The sequence below is a fragment of the Periplaneta americana genome, chromosome 14 (genome assembly GCF_040183065.1).
Source record: "Periplaneta americana isolate PAMFEO1 chromosome 14, P.americana_PAMFEO1_priV1, whole genome shotgun sequence".
In the NCBI taxonomy this organism is placed as follows: Eukaryota; Metazoa; Arthropoda; class Insecta; order Blattodea; family Blattidae; genus Periplaneta; species Periplaneta americana.
Window position 1 is genome coordinate 128,101,527 of NC_091130.1, and position 22,739 is coordinate 128,124,265.

At 36.3% G+C, this 22,739-nt stretch overlaps 1 protein-coding gene across 5 annotated transcripts in view; it reads right to left on the reverse strand.

Annotated features, from left to right (window-relative positions):
* Window positions 1–22,739, reverse strand: part of LOC138713733 (protein bric-a-brac 2-like) — a 95,954-nt gene that overhangs the window by 62,152 nt on the left and 11,063 nt on the right. For 4 of the 5 annotated variants that reach the window (XM_069846097.1, XM_069846100.1, XM_069846101.1 and 1 more), the window contains exons 3-4: window positions 8,523–8,687; window positions 94–525 (exon numbers count right to left, since the gene is read on the reverse strand). In XM_069846097.1, the coding sequence (XP_069702198.1) occupies window positions 94–525; window positions 8,523–8,687 (597 nt within the window). The remainder of the gene's footprint in view (window positions 1–93; window positions 526–8,522; window positions 8,688–22,739) is intronic. The other variant, XM_069846102.1, reaches the window with a different exon arrangement.

The following is a 22,739-nucleotide window of genomic DNA, read 5'->3' on the forward strand; positions in this document are numbered from 1 at the left end:
GCATGCCAATAAGCACTGTACCACTATAAATGCATAATTAAGCCTATATGCATCAAGTAAAGAATGATATTATAAGTCAATTCAGGTACTCACCTGATGCTGTGGTACTTTACTTTCCAACACTACAACTGGCACTTCGGGGTTCTGGTCTTCTTCAGTTGAGGTCGCTACAGTGACACACTCTGGAATGCGGTTCTCTGAAGCACGAGATGGAAGCTCTGCTACTCCCATGTCTAATACAGATGACCCTGTGGGGGTACCGACTGCTGTTAGGGGCTGTTGAGGCTGCATTTGCTGTTGTAGATGATGGTTGTGATCACATTCTTTGAATATAGCTCTTCGTACCATATCTGGCCCTCGCTGACGTTTGGTACCTGATAATCGACGCAGCTTTGTGAATGAACGCCGCGAGAGGATGGGAAGAGGTGTTACTTCAGCAGCTCCGCAGTTCCCATTGCCATCGCGCCCATCTGGTACCTCACACAAGCCCTTTATCTTCAGTTGATCGGCAGTTTTCAGAAGAGACTGTAACAAAGAAAGTTGTTTTATTCTTAAATTATGTACAAGGAAAAAATAAAAATAAACAATTTAATGTTACTGTATTTTATTCACTACAAACTGCAACAAAATAATATTATCATTTTTCAGTGACTGGATATTGGCCTAAGAAATTATCTTCCTATTTTCCGAAAAAGGCCTACCATATCCATTATTCCCCTTCTCTCTAAATCAAGTTTCCTAATAGAAGATGTCTATCCATTAAGTTCATTAATAATTCAGAAAATGCATATTTATTCATAGTTATACTAGGCTTAAGCCTGAAGAGTGTTGTAGCTGTTTTTCTTTGTACATGTTCAGTAGTTTTTCCTTGAATTGTATGTTTTCATGAGATGGATAGATGTAATAGAAGAGGATACAATATAAGAATTATGGGAATATGAGAATGGAGAAGATATGCTAAGGAAAGGGATGTACAGTAGCGTGCAAATTAATCCGAACACGACATATTTTTACATTTTCTGTCATTGTTGGCCTGACAGCTGCTCATACTGCTTTAATTGACATCTGTAGTACGTGTAATTCCATTGTTGAAGGTCTGTCATTATTTTTTTTATAATATGTGACATTTTGCCTGTCGTTTTGTACTTATAAGCATTTCAGTTGTGTTGAAGACTTAATACTGCAATCCTGTGTACATTCTGTCATCTTCACAAATGGATACAACTCCACGAAAACGGTCTAAAATTATAACATTAGCAGAGCATTCTTCTATGACACAGAGGCAAATTGCTGCAGAATGTCACATCGGTTTGGCTGCTGTTAATTCGATCATAAAACGATACAGGGAGACTGGATCCATCAAACCCCAGAAAAAAGGAAACTGTGGCCGGAAAAGGAAGACTTCACCTGCAGATGATCGTTTAATTGTCAGGAAAAGTAAATTAAATCCTAGACTAACTGCTGTCGACTTAACCTGCGAGTTAATGGCTACCACTGGGGCGAATATTCACGTCACAACAGTGAGGCGTAGGCTTTTGGAAGCTGGACAAAGGGCTCGTAAGCCTATTAAGAAGCAACTGCTAATCCCTGTTATGTGCAAAAAACGCTTAATGTGGGCAAAATTACATCAACACTGGACAGTGAATGACTGGAAGAATGTACTTTTTTCCGATGAGTATCATTTCGAGGTCCACGGCCACCATGTTTCTTACGTACGGAAAGGATCCGAAAAAGTGACAGCAGCTCATTTCCAACAAGCACCCAAATACCCCACTAAAGTAATGTTTTGGGGTTGTTTTACACATGAAGGGCCTGGAGCATTAATACCTATCAAGGGAATGATGAATTCTGACAAATATATTCACTTATTGGAAACCAGAATCGTACCCCAGCTGCAAAAATTATTTCCGGATGGCAGAGGTGTGTTCCAACAAGACCTAGTACCATGCCATACGTCTCGAAAAACTACAAAATTCTTCAACAAGAAGAATATTGAGGTACTCCTCTGGCCAGGCAACTCACCCGACATCAACCCCATTGAGAACTTGTGGTCAATTTGAAAAAGAAGAATGCAAAAAATGAATTGTTCTACAAAGGAGAAGATGATTTCTGCCCTCATTGGTGTATGGTTTCGCGATGAAGAAATGAAGAATATTTGTGGGAAATTAGTGGAATCCATGCCAAATCGTCTCAGAGCTGTTATTAGGAACAAGGGAGACCACATAGATTACTGAGGTATGTCTTAGATCCTTTTTTTATCCCGTTTGAGTGTTTTTGCATAAGTAATTACGTTGTTCAGATTAATTTGCATGCTACTGTATGTATGTAAAAAAATAAATTATGGTTTATTTAACGACGCTTGCAACTGCCGAGGTTATATCAGCATATGTATGTATGTATGTATGTATGGTCAGCAGTTCGAAGACTGGTTGAGATCTCATAAATGATACCAATAAGGCATCACTCATGAGGAAGCTAAGCCAGGATAAATAGGGTAGGGTCACCAGTTCTTTTCCCCCTCCATCGCATACATCACTGAGTAGTTCTACAGTTCACTAATCAGACTTCAGATGAAAAGGAATGAACGGAATGAAATTGTTAAAAAGGCTAAAACTCATATTGGTTAGTAATATCAAAAGAAGATGTATGTTTTCGTACCTTTTCCCAATTAAAATTTCTTTACTTCATTTTTTTGTATTTGTGAGTTTCTTTTTTTTCTGATCTCTTCCACTTGTTGCTTGTTTCTTTTGTTTCTACATACCTATACTTTCTCTTTGGTTAGCAGGTCAACATGTTTTAACATTTTTATTTCCAGATAGACAAATATACAGTGAAACCTCTCCTTAAGGACACCTCAAAGATACTGACACTCCTCATATATGGACAGACTTTTATGTCCCAACTGAAATAATATAGAAATAATGATAAATTTAACTATCGTTTACAGACAAAGACAGCTGTTTGACAGTCCTAAAGCTTGCTTTACCTCCTGACTGTGGACAGAACTTAGATTTCAAGACCTAATGTGTTACAAAAGTGGAAAATTTAGTTTTGAGAACTGTACAGAAATTCCTTAACATGAAAGAAGACAATAAGGGTCTTGTAGGCTCTACTATGCTATTTCGAATCCTTTTAGCACAAACTAGCACAAATTGTAATTTTTATTTTATATTGCACGTCACTGTTCGTTAACAGAAAACTACAATTTAAGTCACACGGAGTTAGTGTGCACTCGAAGTTGGTTGCTTGATGGTTGTCAGCCCACTTTGAGGTCTGTGGATATAGAGGGAAAAGTTGGATCGGTGTCGGGTAGAGTTCCCGGGTAGCTCAGTTGGTAGAGCGTTGGTACGTTAAACCAACGGTCCTGGGTTCGATGCCCAGCCCCGGAACAATTTTTCCCTCGAAATTATTCATTTATTTTATATTATTTAAATATTACTTAAATTTCGTAGTAATTTCACAAGTTGAATAAAGTATACACTACTTAAAGAAAAATAGCTATGTAGCTAATCACAATTTAAATCAGATTCTTTGATAAGTTTCATGCATTTTGTGCTATTATTCTGCAATTGTTAATCTTCAGGCAAAAGACATTCTGGAAATTGATGACAATAATCAACCATTAGTAATTCAGACACAATTCAGATGTGAATTACTTTGACAGTTTTTCTCTAGAAAAATTTTCAGAAAGGCTTAAATACAGTATATGAAACAAAATGGGATAAGAATCCACTCATACAGTAGGCCAATACGCTCTGAATACCATAATGCAGCATTTCTCAAAGTGTGTTGCACAAAACCCCAGGGTTTCACGAGTCCTAAACTGCTTACAATATTATTTTGTACTTAATGGATGGTATGAAATGAACACAAAAATTACGGAAATATGAATCAATAATAACATGAAACATCATCATCATCATCAACAATAATAATAATGATTATTATTATTAAATATCTAAAACGGAAAATAATATTTATAATTTTTTCACTTTCATTCACTGGATTTTCTGCATATGTGTCCACCAAAACAAAGTACCGAAACAGACTAAATGCAGAAGCAGAAATGAAGCTACAACTTACTATCATAAAACTATATACAGGGTCTTTTTTTTAACTTTCTAAGTGTTTATCTTTGGAGAATATTTGTGGTAATGAAACGCAAATTCTAAAATTTTCCTCATTAAACATAAACGACTATAGAACAGTAGTTATTTCCGAAAGCTTTATTGTTTATTAATCATAATCAGCGTCAAAAAGGCCACATGGAACTATGTATAATGGTCCGCAGATTTACACAAGCATTCCATGAACACGATTCAGCTTTAGAGTATTTGAATAGGGTGACCAGACATCTGGATTTCGCCGGACATGTACTGCTTTTTTAGTACTTTGTGGTCATCCGGCCGGCTTTTTACAATAAAGTCAAAAGTCCTGTTTTCTGCCATTCACCAACATAATGTACCAAATACAGTCAACTTTGTATATAGTGAAATCGGTAACTCGGTTATAGTGAATCTAAATTGTTGGTCCTGACCCACATACATTAAAAAGTACATTAATATTTCCATTTATAGTGAACCTTAAAAATTGAAGTTACAAGAGCTGTATCCTGACAAATTCTTATTTGAAGTCAGACGTTCTTGTATAAAATTGAAAGAATGTGTTGAGAACAACATTCTAAGTTTCTTACTGCTTTAGTCAAGGACAAAGGTAGAATTAGTGATTCCTAGACAATGAACTGTACTGTAAATTCCAGGCAATGCGTGACGACCTTGCTTCACTTCACCATTGAAAGGTTGACATTCTGTTCTCAGGCACACTACTCTATTGTTATTTCTAATTCTCCACAGTCAAAGGGTTGTCTTTTGTTCTCAGAAACATTTCCATTATGACGGATAGCATCGAAACAACAGAAAATGAAATGGCCTTCTTTTATTAAAAGATGACGGACATTATGTCAAAAGCATAAATGAAGGTAAGATTCGAATGGCTTTCAAACTTCATCAACTCTCTCCCAGTTTCCATTAAGTGACCCGGGAAATTCCAGGCTGAGTACACAGTCACACCACAACAGCGTTTGTCATTTCTACCTTATCAGTCTGTTTCTAGTTTTCGAACAGTGAATGTACTGTATAAAAATGTCGAAGCGTGAAGTGTTTTATTTGGAAGATATGAGGGGCTTGCAACCAGAATGGACCAAGTCCACCAGTGGTCAGTTTGTGGATTAATACAATGTCGGATGAAGAAAATTTAGCTTTATTCATAGCCACAACAAATAAAGTCCATAACTCATTTGTTACTCCACAGAGGGCAGCATTTCCTATGGAAGATGAAGGTTGCTAAGTGTGAGCCAGGAACTTTAAGACTCAATTTCTCAGAACTATTCCAGACGGACTTGGTCCACTCTGGTTGTGAACCCTTCATATTATAATCTTGTAAGTGACACTGAACATGGTCTTTCGCAAGCAGACGTGGGACAACAGCATAGTTTAAGTCAACTGTGAATAACAGTATACAGTATATAGTGTAATCCATTCCACAAAAATGAAATATTTTAATTGCTGTATAGTACTGATCTAAATGAGGGGTTGGAACGCAGTGGTATAGTACTGTACTTTATTTTCTTGTTCACAATTTCATTCATTTCTGTCATTTAAGGTTAGGGTGAGAGACTTCGGATTTAGTGAACCTCTGTGGACTTGCACATTTCGTTCACTATATCCAGAGTTGACTGTATTGAAATACAATATGTATATAAGATAAAATCTGAGGTCAAAAGTATGTTTCTGTCATTATATGAAAAATATGCATTTTATGAATTCTGTGCTCTAAAAGAATTTGTTTTGAAGCAAGCTGAAGCATTTTTCTTGGAAACAATAGATTTTCAGTGGAGTATATTTTTTGAACAGGTTGTGAATGAAGATAAATATCATAAATCCTTCAATAACTCTCTATTTTTAACCTAATGTGCAGTACAAGAAATTACATTAGGTTATACACATAAAACATATGACTGGCGAAAGCGCTAGTCATATGTTTTGTGTGTATAACCTAATGTAATTTCTTGTACTACGCGTTAGGTTAAAAATAGACAGTTATTGAAGGATTTATGATATTTAACTTCATTTACATGTTACTTTGTCGGACCAACATGCCCTTTAAAAATAAAGGTTGTGAATGTTAAGTGTTTCCAAACTTTGCTGTCTATGTCAATTCTTTTTTTAATAATTGCAAAAAATGTCAATGTTGAAAGGATATTTTCATTAATCAACACCCAATGGTCATATGAAAGGAACAGACTATCAGTATAAGGAGTAAATAATATTGTAACAGTACAATATAATTTGAAATATTTTACATGTAAAGAATTTCACCCTATTTATTGAAATCCCCAAAGCTACAGAAGGACATTTTTTCCTCTTCACAGAAGTATGAACAATGAAATTGTAAGATTAATAACAATAGATAGCTTTGGTACTGTGTTTACCTATTGTTTTTATTGTTGTCAGTGAATAAAAAGGAATTTAATGTGTAGTCAGGCTTTTTTTAAAAATGTCCTGCTTTTGAATATTTTGATCTGGTCACATATATGAAGAATTATGTGAGGATCAAAGAGCTAGAAAAAAAACTGTAATAAAATTTCAGATGCATTTAGAGGAAGCTTATGACTGCAAACTGATATACAAACATTAAAGTGAGTTTTATTTTAATTGATAAAATAAAGTAGTTTGAAGTAGGAAACAGAAGTGTACTAGTTTCTTGGTGATGTGCTTCTCCCGCCGAGTTCCTTTTCATTCTCTGTGATGCAGTATTTCTTCCAATCATGGATAATATTATTCCCTGTTTCACAGTATTTACCACTTACAATTTCGTCAAAACTGAAACCACTGGGAGTGCTAATTTATTATTATTAATAGCATGATAGCCTATATACAAGTAAGAAATACAAAGGATTGTCAGTGATGCGCGCTACATGGGAAGCCTATCTGCAGCAACTCAACATCCATACCAAGCTAGAAAACCTAAATGACCAGCACGTTAATGCTGTATAAGACTACAAAACTATAAGAACCCGTTGCTTGTTGGAATTGCAAGTGAGCAGAGATGAGGCTACAGGATCCGTGAAGCAATTAAAGGCAACATCTTCGGTACCGTGAATTTAAAACCTGGTGTGCATACCCCCAGAAGGGAAAAGGAGTTGTATTGTTTGAAGAAGTACCTGCAGCCAACTCGTGGATCATCAAGCATGAAGGATTATCAAGTTCTGAATGGAGAGATATGCTAAAAATGACTGCGATGGTGGCACCAGTACGTTCTCTCCCTGGTCGCTCTACAGGCACAACCCACTGTAGGCACTGCAGTGAGTATGAAACTTTACCACATGTGTTTGGGAGTTGCCCACAGGGAGAAGTACTTAGAATAAAACGTCACAACATCATACGTTCTATGACTGCAGATGCACTTCGATCCAAAAATCTAGACGTTCACGAGGAAGTTCATTGTATTGCTGACGGTGGAAGCAATCGTAGGATCGATATCATAGCTATAAATAGGAATAAACAGACAGTCGAAATAATTGATCCTACCATCAGATTTGAAATCTCAGCCACTCAACCATCTGAAGTGAACGAAGAGAAAAAAAATCTACGTGCCCACGATTCAGTACCTATTGGCGAAATACAACATAGAAAAAATCACAGTTACCGGTCTCTTCTTCGGAGCGAGAGGCACCATTCCGAAAGCCTTTGTAAAGTGGAGGGAAAAATACAAGCTGACGAGAGATCTTCACGATGCCATCATCACCACCATAATAAAATTTTCTGTAGCGATATTTCGTCAGCATCTTTATGGTGTACATTCAATTTAAATTATATTTGGTTCTACTTTTTTTTTTTTCTTTTTTCTTAATCAATTTTGTCTCAAACCTGTTTATATAATTTTTCATTTTAAATTTTATTGTGAGCTATTCTGTGTCGCAGGGCAAACCCAAAATATTGGGTCAGACCAATAAATTAAATTAATTATTATAATTATTATTACTGATTCTGCATTTTACGTAAAATGACTAGGTGAGTCACCTGTTCAATTACACCTGAGCCCTACCCACGTTTACCTTCAACATAAATAAACATAAAGACAGAATTATTCAGATTTCTTTTGTTTACCTTTGATATACATCCACTAATCAATTTATTTCAATAAATACAAAGTTCTTAGTCTCGCAACGATTGTGGAACTATTAATCATTAAAACGAATGTTTATGTGAATAATGATAAGAGTATGAATAATAGTAAAACAAAAAATTGTTTCACTGTTGCACTATGGGTTAAATGAAGCCCGCGTTGGAAAAAGTTTGAGAAACAATGCTGTAATGGACAGCGAAATTGTGAAGGGGACAAAAGTGGCCGAAATAGATGCATTCAACAAGTGATTATTGTATAGTAGCAGAAATATTGTAAAACATTTCGTAATTATAATTAAAAAATGTAACAATTTTTACAATAATGAAGAACCATACCTGTAGTTCAGCTTGAGAGACATCAATTTCTCCTCGATAAACGAACTCAATAATGAATTTCAAATCACTGAAGCACACATCCTGTGGCATAATGATTGTTGGATGTTTACAAGGATTTTCCAGAAGAAGCTTCTGAAAATACGATGAACACGCAGACAACACTACCTGTAAACATATTATATATAACAAAAAAATGCCATTAGCTTTCACATCTATTCATTATCAACATAACATACACATGGCAATAATAATTACAAAATGGATTAACTGTAATCTCTCTTTAGTACAAAACCTTGGATCCACTCATTGAAGATCCTAAGAAATTATCAGGTTTCTTTTGAAATAATAATTTCATCATTGCTAAACAGCTTATTACCACAGTCTACTACATACAGTCACGAAGCTTGGGATGATTTTTTGCAATTCTCGCGATAGTTGCTAGCCACTTGGAGCACTGTGAGTACTAGGAACAATAGACTGTGCCGCAGCCATCGTGATCTAATACAGACCGTAAGGCAGACCATGTAACTCGCTTAACCCGATCACGAAGGGCGGCGTTTCAACCATATAAATTAGTTGGAATGCATAAAAAGTAACATATGTTTCTCTAGAATGTAGTGTAATTCCATTAATAAAATTTAAAACAATGATTATGAGACACTTCAGACATAATTCACTTGTGAGATAAGGTGTAATATTATTTATGGTGTGATAATTACGTTGTTCGTATGTGTAATACCTGCCTTTATTTCGATTAAATATTGCGAAATACATGTACATCCATTTATGCACGATTCAATAATTTTTCAATTGCACCGCACGGATATTTAGATATGTTGAAATTATAGGTTATGTTTACTGTACCAGTTGCTCCTTTCTGTCTAAATTTAGTGATCTCCAATGCCTAGCCATTCATATGAAAATTATAGGTTAGGTTTACTATATTTAACTTATATTCCTAAATTCGCAATTATACATTATAATAATTAAGCACAATGTCATGTATGATACCCCGGACATTCAATTTGTCTATATTTTAATACTACAATTGAGTACTGAATTACTGTATTTATCTACCTAAGAGACGAAGTAACACAATTGTACATACACTAATTTCATAGGAGTGGTAAGGTAAATGTTTTGTCTAAAATTAAGGAAGGTAGATGTGCTAAATTGAAATCACAATATAAATTCTTTTTTATTAAATCTCAAAATAGCTTCCATTCTAAACTTAACATGTTGACGTGAACAGATTATGTTAACATGTAAAATTCTCTTCACATTAAAATAACACAGTTTTGTAATTATTTCTGCAACATATTATGCAACAAGAAGTAAACGGAACTTAAGGACAAATTACACTAAATAAAGCTTAGCAATGATAAGCAATAAAGTTATAATATAATATTTCACTGAGCTCCATACACTGAAACAGAAAACCCGAACAAACATTATGGCCTGGTCTAGTTCAAAAAGGCATTGACTGTGCCGTATTTTACACTTTTGTGATAAGCTATGTAAACTATGAAATGTTCGTTATCGTTGTAATAACTGTAAATGGCTAAAATACAATAATTTGAATAATAATATGGGACAAGGAGACGTTTGTAGTACTATAAATTGTAAGAAAAATAGGTTAGAGTTATCCTTCTTCCGAAAGATCCAGGAAGGTGAGTTTATAGAATATAATATATATTTTATCAAAATAATATATAAACCTTATGTATTTCATATTTCAATAGTGGAAGGAAGGTGTTAATTTTTTCAAAAGAACACGATATCAAAAGTACAATACATTTTATCATCTGCTAGGGAAAGAGTCTGTGATGAGGCGATAGTAGCGATCCTGGTGGTGAGCAACTATCTATGTTTGCATATTTAGTAAGTATTGAGCTTCGTGACTGTATATACTAGACTGTGTTATTACGCTTGTGAACTGCGAGTCCCACATACAGAGTGAGTCAAACCTAAGGGATGAGCACTACTGCTGTCACTTGGTACTAGTATGACAAGTAGATCACAACATTCTTCACTTTGCCCTTTCAGAGCACTATAGCCTGACAAGTTATCACTCACTAGGGTTGCCAACTTTTCAAAATAAAAAATTAAGATTTTATCGACATTTTTATTGACTCATGCTCTCTTAATTTTTATAAAAAATATATATATTAAAGGATTCCACATTGTACACACTCTCACATTTCTGTGTCTTAGTATCTAATTTTAAAGACACTTTCATATTTTGAAACTGATTTAACTTCATTTAGCAATTTACTGTCATTTTTAATACATTAAAACTCTTTGCAGGCTATGTCAAAATTTATAACAATTCAAGCTCTGAATTTATCAGTTTTGGTGAGCATCTATTTCTCACATTGGTCCATTTGTTCTGCCATCATTGAAAACACTCGTTCCACAAATGCATTTAATCTAGGTAGGTTCGTCGGCCTAGGTAGCATAGTCGGTATAGCACTGGCCTTCTGTGCTCGAGGTTGCGGGTTTGATCCCGGCCTAGGTCGATGGCATTTAAGTGTGTCAGTAGATTTACTGGCATGTAAAAGAACTCCTGTGGACAAAATTCTGGTACACCGGCGACACTGATATAATCTCTGCAGTTGCGAGCATCGTTCAATAAACCATAACTTACAATTTTTTGATAGGCTCAGTATGAAACATGAGTCAGGAAATATTTGGCCTTTCTGCTGAGGCATCAATGTGAAGAATTTGACCCACTATCTTTAGCAATACAGTCAGTAATCAACTACCAGTACTACATCCATCGATAGCAATATGTATTGTAGCGTCCACATTTGTGGAGTAATGGTTAGCGCGTCTAGCCGCAAAACCAGGTGGCCTGGGTTCGATTCCCGGTCGGGGCAAGTTATCTCGTTGAGGTTTTACCGGGGTTTTCCCTCAACCCAATATGAGCAAATGCTGGGTAACTTTCGGTGTTAGACCCTGGATTCATTTCACCGGCATTATCACCTTCATCTCATTCAGACGCTAAATAACCTAAGCTGTTGATAAAGCGTCGTAAAATAACATACTAAAATAAAAAATAAAATTGATTGTAGCAATCAGTGATCTCTATAACTATCGATTGTAAGCAAGGGAGTGATCTCTGCAATAGTACCAACGTGAAAATATTTTTAAAATTTTAATCCCAGCGATAAAATAATAAAAATAATAGAAACTGTTATACCAGTAGTGTCAGAGTTGTAAGCTCCAATACCGGTTGTGGAGCTACATCGGAGCTTGAACTTGCTTATGTCTGTGGAAACACCGGAGCACGCAACCAGTCTAGTGGAGCGCTCCGCTCCGTTTAGTCCCTGTCTGACATCGCTGTGTTATACAGTATTTTATTATTACCAGCGCCAAATTCGAAATAAAGGAAGAAAGTGTTTTACAGGGGAATAGAAAACGTAAGGCCACATTAGCATCCAGAAAACGTAAGAATACGGGAAAAACGCATAACCTGGCAACCCTACCTGGCAACCCTATCACTCACATAAAAAAAACGCGCACGCACGCACGCACACACACACACACACACACACACCATTCCTAGCAGACCGGTCCCATTCGAGCATCTACCTATCAAAATCTGTTTGAGGGCAATGAGTGGTCATATCATATGCTGACGTATAGACAGGGCCGTTCACGCTTCCCTCTGCAGACCAGTTCTACTCCACCCCTACTGCTTCGTTTCCTTGGGATAGCGCTAATGGAACACCTGGGACCAGTCTGATAGGAAAGCTCTGTGTGTGTATGCGTGTGCACAAAAAGGTATATCGAAAAAGTGGGCCTAACTTCAAGTATGGATTCCTTAAGCTGCGTCTCCACTGACAAACATTTAACATCATGTTGAATTTGACATGTATATGGACATTTCAAATCTCAATTGACTTAACATATTGGAGTGCTTTTCAGCAGCAATGGAAAACATGTTAAGTCGATTCACTTGCTCATGCGGCATCAGTACAGTTCGGCAAAGTTCGTACAGTTTCTTTGGCAACAACTAACTTCTGATTTCCGTGGCACGTCTCTTATCATTTTTATACGATCCTTGGTGTTAGCTGTAAAGGCTGGTTCACAATAAACCGGGAACGGAAACGGCTACGAGAACGAGAACGAAAATGTTAAAATAAATGCATTTAAATGGGAGCATTCACAATAATTAATTGTGAATCCTCACATTTATATGCATTTATTTTAACAATATTTTGTCCACACCTGTGGAGTAACGGTCAGCGCGTCTGGCTGCGAAACCAGGTGGCCCGGGTTCGATTCCCGGTCGGGGCAAGTTACCTGGTTGAGGTTTTTTCCGGGGTTTTCCCTCAACCCAATACGAGCAAATGCTGGGTAACTTTCGGTGGTGGACCCCGGACTCATTTCACCGGCATTACCACCTTCATTTCATTCAGACGCTAAATAACCTAGATGTTGATACAGCGTCGTAAAATAACCCAATAAAATAAAAAAAATAAATTTAACAATATTTCCATTCTTGTTCTCGTTGCCGTTTCTGTTCCCGGTTTATTGTGAATCAGCCTTAAGTTGTTCGAACTAATAGAGTGGACAAGAGAAAATACGTTAGAATTGATTAATGCATTGATGGAAATGTCTTGTTTGTGGGATGCCTCTGCAAAAGAATACAGTGACATAACAAAAAAGGTCGATTGTTTTAGAGAACTAGAATTTTTATTTAACTGTTCTCGAGAACATAATGAGAGTATTCGCACCTTCGTCGTACGTTAAACATTAACGCTATGTTTACATCAGCAATGACGTATTTGGTGACGAATGTCAACGATCGTAAAACTTCGGAAAGAATCATTATACAATATTTCCCGCTCCTTTAACATTTAAATTGTCTTAGTCGTAGCTCCTATAATAGTCAATCAATCGCGCTGTAATGTGTTTTTAATTTATAGTTCAATGTCTAAGGAAAGCATAGAAAAAAAAAAATTCGAAATGAAACTATTTTTTGAAAAGTAATAAAAACAATATTAACTTCGATGTGATCTATTCAGAATAGACATTTACATCTTAAGTTGATAAGCAGTAAACCATTTTGTTTTTCAGGTTATATGGAGGGTCAAAGTGAGAGAAATGTTGAGAAACAATGGAAATTACTTTTAAAATTGGTTGCTACTCAAAATCTTTACTGGTTTCCGAGTTACGGCGAGTTAAACAAAGGAGTGTTTTCATTTGGCGGAGTACTTACGACTCAACCTTTTATCTGTTGAAATCTCAACTAAAAATTCTTTCCTGAGCCTTCTTGTACATCGGCCTGAATAATTTGTCCATTCCAAGTTGTTCTAAGTAGATCCACAGTGGTAAATCTCAAACGACATACAGTAAAATCCCTCGTATCCGGCACCCAAATAACCAGCAAAACCAAAACAACGGCACTTTTGGCTAGGCCAAAAAAAAAGTCATTCATGCGAAAGAAAAGAGTCTGACGAAGATTTTTTTTGTTTTAGTAAGTTATTTTACGACGCTTTATCAACATCTTAGGTTATTTAGCGTCTGAATGAGATGAAGGTGATAATGCCGGTGAAATGCGTCCGGGGTCCAACACCGAAAGTTACCTAGCATTTGCATTTGAGAGAAAACCCGGGTATCGAACCCGGGCCACCTGGTTTCGCGGCTAGACGCGCTACCCGTTACTCCACAGGTGTGGACTCTGACGAAGATGTGGGTGGTTTTCGTAGATCGCACATGCCGGATACTGTTTACTCTTTACACTGTTCACGCGTGAAAACAGACAAAAAAAAAAAACGTTATGTTCCTGGAGTAGAGGATAGCATCGATAATCTGTCACTTGGACCTTGCAAACAATGCGTAGAGACGATATCTTTCAATTTAACACTTGAACTTGCTCGTTTCGAAGGAGTATTGGATGAGTCTAGATACGAAAGTGTGAAATTCTCTGTTCCTACGGCGCGTAAAAATTTCATTCGAGTGATGGATAGTATCATGGCTATTACCGCTAAGCGCTGCTATTGCACAATCGATTCCGCGAAATGTTCTTACGCTCAAATCATCGAGCGCTACTTCAGTTCCGACTTGGCTACACTGCTCTTCAGGTCATATGACAGCCATTTAAAATTGTCATAAGGTTACGAAAGCTTTTAGTATTTTTTACGCTATTATGTATTACTATTTTACAATAATTATGAACAGATGAATGTACATTACCGTATTCAGTACTAAAAACAAACACTGTACGTATTTCAAAACTTTATTTTTAATTATCTATATTAAAATTACTAAATTTCAACACGGAAAAAAAAGTTTGTGCAGTACACTGTGTTTTTACAGAACCTATAAACGTATTTTCCAGTTATTCGGCCCTAGCTTTGTCCCACAGTTGCCGGATACGAGGAATTCTACTGTATCAGTCCGCGTCACAGTTTTTGGCGTGTGAAATAAGTAATGGGAACGTTAAGTGCGAGTGTTTTACATTTGCCGCAGTCAGACTGACAACTGTGTTTGGCAAATGACTGCTGTGGCATGTATAGGAGGTGGTACGATTCTCAGCTGCACTAGCAAATACTCACAAACTGGGCACTATATATCTAGGAGACACGCCAAAAACGCTGGCGCCAGCTGTGACACTGAATTAGGCCTATGGCAAACTAAATTCACCTCCACGTTATCCGCCTATATATAGGTTCTGCTACTGAAATATCATGAGGTGAATGGCACTGATTGGCTCTTTTATCAATGACGTCATAGTGTTAACATTTAGCACAAAGCGAGGGTACAAAAACTCTTCATTGAAAAAAAATTCTCATCCCTGTGTTCACAGTACAGACGGGAACTAAAAATAAAAAGCAGGAAGTCTGGGAGCAGTGCGGAGGAAATGGTTTGCGTTTGAGACAATGAACTTCATGAGGAGAGGAAATAATCCAAATAAAACAAGGACTAACTTTCCTTTCAAGCGGCAAGCTTAATCATACTAATACAGAATCTAGAAATATTTTGGGGCGCGCTTCCGAACAGGGGCAGCGGTATTCCCTCTAAGGTTAGAGCCCAGTTTAGGTGTGTGTGTATTAATCGAAAATTAGGGGCTAGAAAATAGTGAGAATAGGACAAAAAAAATGTCATGTATGTAAACATGCGTCCTATTCTCACTATTTTCTAGCCCCTAATTTTCGATTAATATACACACACCTAAATTGGGCTCTAACCTTAGAGGGAATACTGCTGCCCCTGTTCGGAAGTGCGCCCGTCTCTCTTTCTTTGATATAACAGGAAGTATTTTTTTAGCACTATATTAAAATCGTGTTCTAACATTCCCAGAAAATGTTTGAATCCAAATCGATCTTCAACTTTAAGCTCGTTTAGAATATCTTCTGAATAGTGTCTTTTACCAAGATAGTGCTGCACCCACATTCTCATTTTCTTCCTTTTCAAGGCTTTGTAACAAGCAATAGAGGCAATCACAAAAGCCAAATCATCTTAATCTGAGTCCATTGTCTAAGGTTTGAAAATAAGACACTACCAATGATCACTGTTCACTCCAGTATGTTTGCTGGAATTATTATTGCTATTTCTTTAGTGAACATTGAGGATGTGCACCTTCTGCGTAAATATGAAGGTCACAGCTTGTCGTCTCATCGAGATTCGAACATGCTTCCAAATTTCTGGCATAGTTCTCATTTCCTGACAGACTTGCAGAAAAGTGTCCCCACAAAAAGAAGTTCAATGGGCTGAGATCTGGTGAGCATGGAGACCAAGCAAGTTCGCATCTCAATGATACGAGTGTGACTTGTTTTCAGACAGGAGGGGGACATTTTGAACAGTTCATATATGGAAATGTAAACAGAATTAATCATAATAATTCCAGCAAAAAAATGTGCTGGAGTGCATTATGATCATGCTTGCAAGCTCTACTCAGAAACCAAGCATTTCCAGACTGGACCTATGTTAATATAACCATTTTTACTTCCATACATATGAGAAATTCATACTGAAATTTTGTCTACTTTTTTCGATATGCCCTGCTATACGGTACACTATGTTTTTCTGGGTGTACGACATAGGAATTTAACATTGTCATAAGAAATCTATGTATAACAAACAATGAAGAAATAACTTTCTCAGTGGGCTATGTTTAGCAGGCTTTGACAATTTGTAAAACAAGAGAACATCATTTATGGTTGCTAAGTCAAAGCATAATGTTCTCTTGTTTAAAAACAGTCAAAGTCTGCTAATTTCTAAACCTTGCCCACTGATTAAGTTATTCATCGCTTAAGTACATATATGTTTCTTATGACAATGTAAAGTTCCTATGTCCTATATCTAGAAACAACTAAGTCCAGCTAAACATTGTTTGAACAACCTTCAAATCGATGGAACTAAACACATAACTCCTACAAGAGGAGTAATAAACACCTGAAAAATTAGGACCGAATTATGCCAGCGAGAGTACAACGCATGGTGCAACTTATCTCAAAAGGGAAAATGCGTTATTCTGTACAGTGAATTCACTCCCTCTAACAAATGGATAACTAAGCCCGATGGAATGACTAGCGATGAATGGAAGGAGGCTATCAAGATGACTGCCAACATAAGTGCTGTAAGAGCCATACCCGGTAGGTCTCAGGACAACCACTGTAGGCGAAGCCTCAGTGAGATAGAAACTCTTGGACATGTCCTGGGAGCCTGCCCTTATGGCGAAACATTGCGTATACACTGGCACCATGCAATTAGAACTAAACTGGCCGAAGCCCTTAGAAAACTAAAATACATTGTCTATGAAGAAGTCCATGGAACTGCCGACAATGGCAGTAACAGACGAATTGACATAATCGCCATTAGCAAATCCCTGTCTCAGGGTATGATAATCAACCCCACCATCAGGTTTGAAACGTATAAAGGTCAGCCTGAAGACGTACATGAGGAGAAATGAGCAATCTACGTTCCAACCATCCTGTATTATAAAGATAAATACCAACTTCACGATATCAGTGTTACTGGATTGATGTTTGGAGCAAGAGGAACGATACCTAACTTCTCTTCTCAATTCTGTAATACCCTAGAACTGCACAAATCTTTTCTGAATGAACTGGCCCTCCTCATAATTAGAGAGTCAGTCAAGCTCTTACGGAACCACCTATATGGACTTTAATTCAGTGTACTGAAAAAACTGATCCACCATTATCATTTTTCTTTCTCTTATTAGCTTTCATTGCTTCTTTACTTGTAACTTTTTTATTCTGTAAACTGCCACTGTTTGTTTGTTTGTTTGTGTACTTGTTTACTTTTTGTCTTACTCTGTTATCTTTCATCATCTATTTGTTCTTGTATTGTTTTGTATGCTTTGTCTAATGGCAGCCTCTAATTTGAGGAAGCTCTAGTAAAAAAAGAATATATATATATATATATATATATATATATATATATATATATATATATATATATATATACTGGATCCTGGTAGACCCCAAATATATTTTAGTTATGCCATGATTTACATGCAACTTGGGGAAGTGTTTACGTGATATAAAATACAAAAGGATTTGCAATCATTATTTAAATACCATTTCCAGTTTAACTGAAATGGGTAGACATATTAAGGAGAATGGTAATGTTACTGAAAAATGGACTCCGAAAAATTTATTTTGCAGTGCTGAGTTAATATTAGTATCAGTTTATTGTCATCGGGGCATAAACACTTTACCTACCTTTGGAATATTAATATAATCAGAGGAAAACTGTAAATAGATACTGTGACCTAAATACAGAAATATCAAGGCACACCATAAGTCATAACCTGTATTGCGGTTGTTGACATTAAATACAAATATAAATATACACACATGCATATACAGATATATACAGGGTAGAATTGAAATAATCCTGCAGGTTGAAAGGAATGATAGGGTACACTTAAATGAATAGAAAACCTATGTTATGGTTTGTGATTAAATGCACGGTTAATTAGAAAACTGAATCTGACATTGCTGCTAACACACCCCTCTTTCTTCTCGTAATATAGATGCAAGAGGTCAATGAACTCAGTCTGTCTCACTATGTGAACCTCCCTCTCTGACTACAATGTTGCAATCGGTTGCATCATTCAGTGGCTTGAAATTAGTGGTTTCTGAATTAAATTTACACGAAAACCATCCATGTTACTGAAATACACCAGAGGGATAAATTATTTATTATTAGGTTTTCTAACAATATCAGCGACGACTCATATTACTAATACTTAGGGGGGCTGCAATGATAAAAAGCTTACCTTAATCATTTATATATGCTGCATCATCTTTAATTTCAAATAAAAGACAAGGAAAGCAAAAAAGTGCATTTTTTTTTTTTTCCCTCAAAACCGCATATTTATTGTAAATTTCAGCAGTGAAACTTCTAGTGTACTGTTTTTGGCGGCTTGATGCTGTCTGTGTAATATTCAACATAGGTGTTGGACTCCTAAGTGTTTTAATTTCATATTTTTCGTAGTGTTGAAGTACTAAATCGCATAGATTTTAAATATTGTACTGAATTAATCATAGCAAGCATACACGCTGTTTAAAAGATTAAAACACATTAACAAAACAGTTGCAACATGTCACTAATAGAAATCCATTTCCATTAGAAAAACATTTAAAATATAACTCGGCAAGCGCTTAAAACATACAATCTACTGTCTTCCTCCGACGAGTTTAGTGCTGGGACCTGAGGTATTCTTGCCATCGGTGCGGGGGGATTGCAGGTAGATTCTTTTGTTGCTACAGCTAAGCCGAGCCGAGCGGAGTGGGAAGTATTAATCGTCCAAAAATATGCAGTCTTCAGTTTGTAGTAGTGTGTGAATATTTCATATACATATTGTTTACCTAGGCCTATGTGATTTTGTTATAAATATATTAAATATATTGTTGCAATTTTTGCTCAAACATCTCCCTGATGTTAGCTATGTTAATATTATATGAATTACTCATAATAAATATTTCACAATTACAAGTCATTTTTAAGGAAACATGCTGTGGAAAATGGGTCGAGACGAGTAGATATTTTAGCGTACAATGCTGACACTAAACAGGGCATCATTGTGGACCCCACGATACGTTTTGAAGTAGAATGTCATCAGTCAGCCGAGGTCCACCTTAAGAAGAAGTCGATCTATGAGCCTACAGTCAACTATTTCAAGCTGAAATATGCCTTAATTCACGTTGAGGTATTCGGCTTACTCATAGGTGCTCAAGGGACTATACCAGCTTTTTTCGAAGTATTTCGACGGCAGTTTGCTCTGCCAACATCTCTGAGGGATGACATTGTGATAATTGTGTTAAAAAAATCCTGCCAAATCCTAATTAATCACATGGTGCCACATTAATAGCAATTGTAATTTTTCACGCCCTTTTCTTTGTTTCCCTTTTTTAAAACTTAATATCTATGTTTACATATGTATAATAATTTTTTTTGAGGATATACTGAGTCCGTAAGGGCTACCCTCAATGGGGGGCAGTTTAATATTATTATTATTTTTTAATTGATTACTTTACAAATTTAATTCAATTCTACTAATCACTAAATTTTATAGTATGATTTTTCTTTTCATTTATATTAGTGTAGTTTTATCATGATTTTTATGTTTATTTATTTTACTGTATTTGTATTTCTGATGGTGTGATGGCCTTAACTTCACCAGAATAAATTAATAATAGACTAAATAAATACATAAAATGTTCTACAATACTTTCCTTCTCTGAACACTTAAGTACGAATGGTTGTATCTCTATCTCGCCAAAAATACGTTAGAAAACTAATAGGCATACTGCTCTCGTAAATTGGGCGAATGTTTTCAGTATGATTGTATTACCTTCCAGACTGCCGCTGTCACTGTTCTCTTCCACTCCAGTACCGCACTAGACTAGTCTGAACTGCATTCCTCTCAGCAGGACCGCCGAGAAGGGGGGGCAAAAGGGGTGAATGCATATGGGCCCATCAGATTAAGTGAGTCTGATTACTTTTTATTATCACGAATGATTATTTGTAGATATATACGGGTACTATAAAAATGTTGTAGGAATATTTGTTACATAAATTTGACATATTAACTCAACAATAGTAGAATTAATACAAATTACCACTTTATATGTAAATATTTGACTTTTATATAATAGAAGATCGGTTTCCCGCATTAACGTTCACCGACACGACACTTGAGGGCCCCGGCATTTGCCTGAACTATGTTCCCGTCGCTTGTACTGAACACGATCAATTATTTATTGGCTTGTCCTTTTTAACTACCAAACCCCAGCTGGCCTGCCACAATATGCTAGTGGACTCTCTCAAACCGAAGTTACAGGATACGTTTCTCTTTCAGTACATTGTATGTTTCGTGTCGAAACTTTCGTCTCTCCATTGTCGTTTGTCTAGTAAATTCTGTTCATTAGTGTTACTGGTTATAGTTTAACTGCACAATGGACAAGTACAGGCATAAGTCGGGAGCTGAGAAGCACAAGGAGAGACAGAAAAAATTGTAAGATATTAATATGGGTGCTAGACTGCGTGAAAAATATTATGAAGATATTAATAAAGAGATCAGTGATGAGCCGAAATATTTAAAATCAATTCATGCCTCTAATTTAGGGCCAACCCCACTGAAACCTATGAATCTCCTAAATAGTGTGAGGGAATTAAAACTGGATACTTTATTTCCAAATATTTGCATAACCATTAGAATATTCTATACAATTCCTGTGACAGTTGCTGATGCTGAAAGATCCTTCAGCAAAATGAAGGAAATAAAAATTATATTCAGATAAAAAATGTGTCAAGAATGACTGAGTAACCTTGGCTCCTTAGTCTGGAGAGCGATCTTGCTAGGTCTTTAAATTTTGATGACATAATTGATGATTTTGCATCAATGAAGTCAAGAAGAATTGTTTGTTGATGTTGGACTGGAAGTTATAAAATACATGTGTTTAAGAATATTTTGTGAATATAGTAGGATTGTGCTAATATGAAGTTTTGCTAAAAGTTTCCAACGTAATAAAAGTGTATACTTTTAAGTTCGTATCTGTGCATGGGGTTATCTTTTATTTATTTTGCAAATAATTGTTACGGTTAGAATAACTGGTAACTTGTAATTGTTACTTTTTCCAACGGGGTTCCAAGTACAGTATTGCATAGGGGGCCCATAAATTCTGTCGGTGGCCCTGCCTCTCAGTCCTAAACTCCTCAGAGGATGACAGTACACAACTTGCTCACTGCTCGTCTGCAGACTATGCAGTCCACTGAGAGCCAGTTCAGCCGGTAACAGGATCGTGAGAAGAGGAGGGGGAAGGAAAGTAAGTGTACGATGCAATGTACTGGCAGTCTCGCAGAGAAGGAAATGGCATTATTTGCTTGACCAAACCAGACCAAAAAACTTCACAGAGGCGCACAAGGAGTGGACTTCCTCGTTTTACTGGAAGGAAATTTGAAGTTTGCGGAAGTGGAAATTACATCATTTGATTGGTGTAACAGAAGAAAATTTGAAACTCGGAATGTGTTTCGAAAACTAAGGGAAGTAAAACTAACAAACAGTACATACAAAATTTATCTGGGGGGCTGCGTCATATAGCTCCCCCTGCATGGGCCGTCCCTGAATTCAATATGGACAAAAATCATGATCCTACTCGCAGTAGTTACCGAATAAGAGGATTTTAAACATTTGGGAAAAACACTTTTTTCTGAGACTTCTTTTGTTATAAACAACATGAGCTATTCGCTCTGAAAATCTGCAGGGTTATATTACTTCCACTCTGTGTATAAATATGTGTGTATGTATGTATGCATACAATCAGAGGGTTTGGAACTGAACGGGTTACATCAGCTTCTTGTCTATGCAGATGACGTGAATATGTTAGGAGAAAATCCACAAACGTTTAGGGAAAACGCGGAAATTCTACTTGAAGCAAGTAAAGAGATAGGGTTGGAAGTAAATCCCGAAAAGACTAAGTATATGATTATGTCTCGTGACGAGAATATTGTACGAAATGGAACTATAAAAGTTGGAGATTTATCCTTCGAAAAGGTGGAAAAATTCAAATATCTTGGAGCAACAGTAACAAATGTAAATGACACTCGGGAGGAAATTAAACGCAGAATAAATATGGGAAATGCCTGTTATTATTCGGTTGAGAAGCTTTTGTCATCTAGTCTGCTGTCAAAAAATCTGAAAGTTAGAATTTATAAAATAGTTATATTACCGGT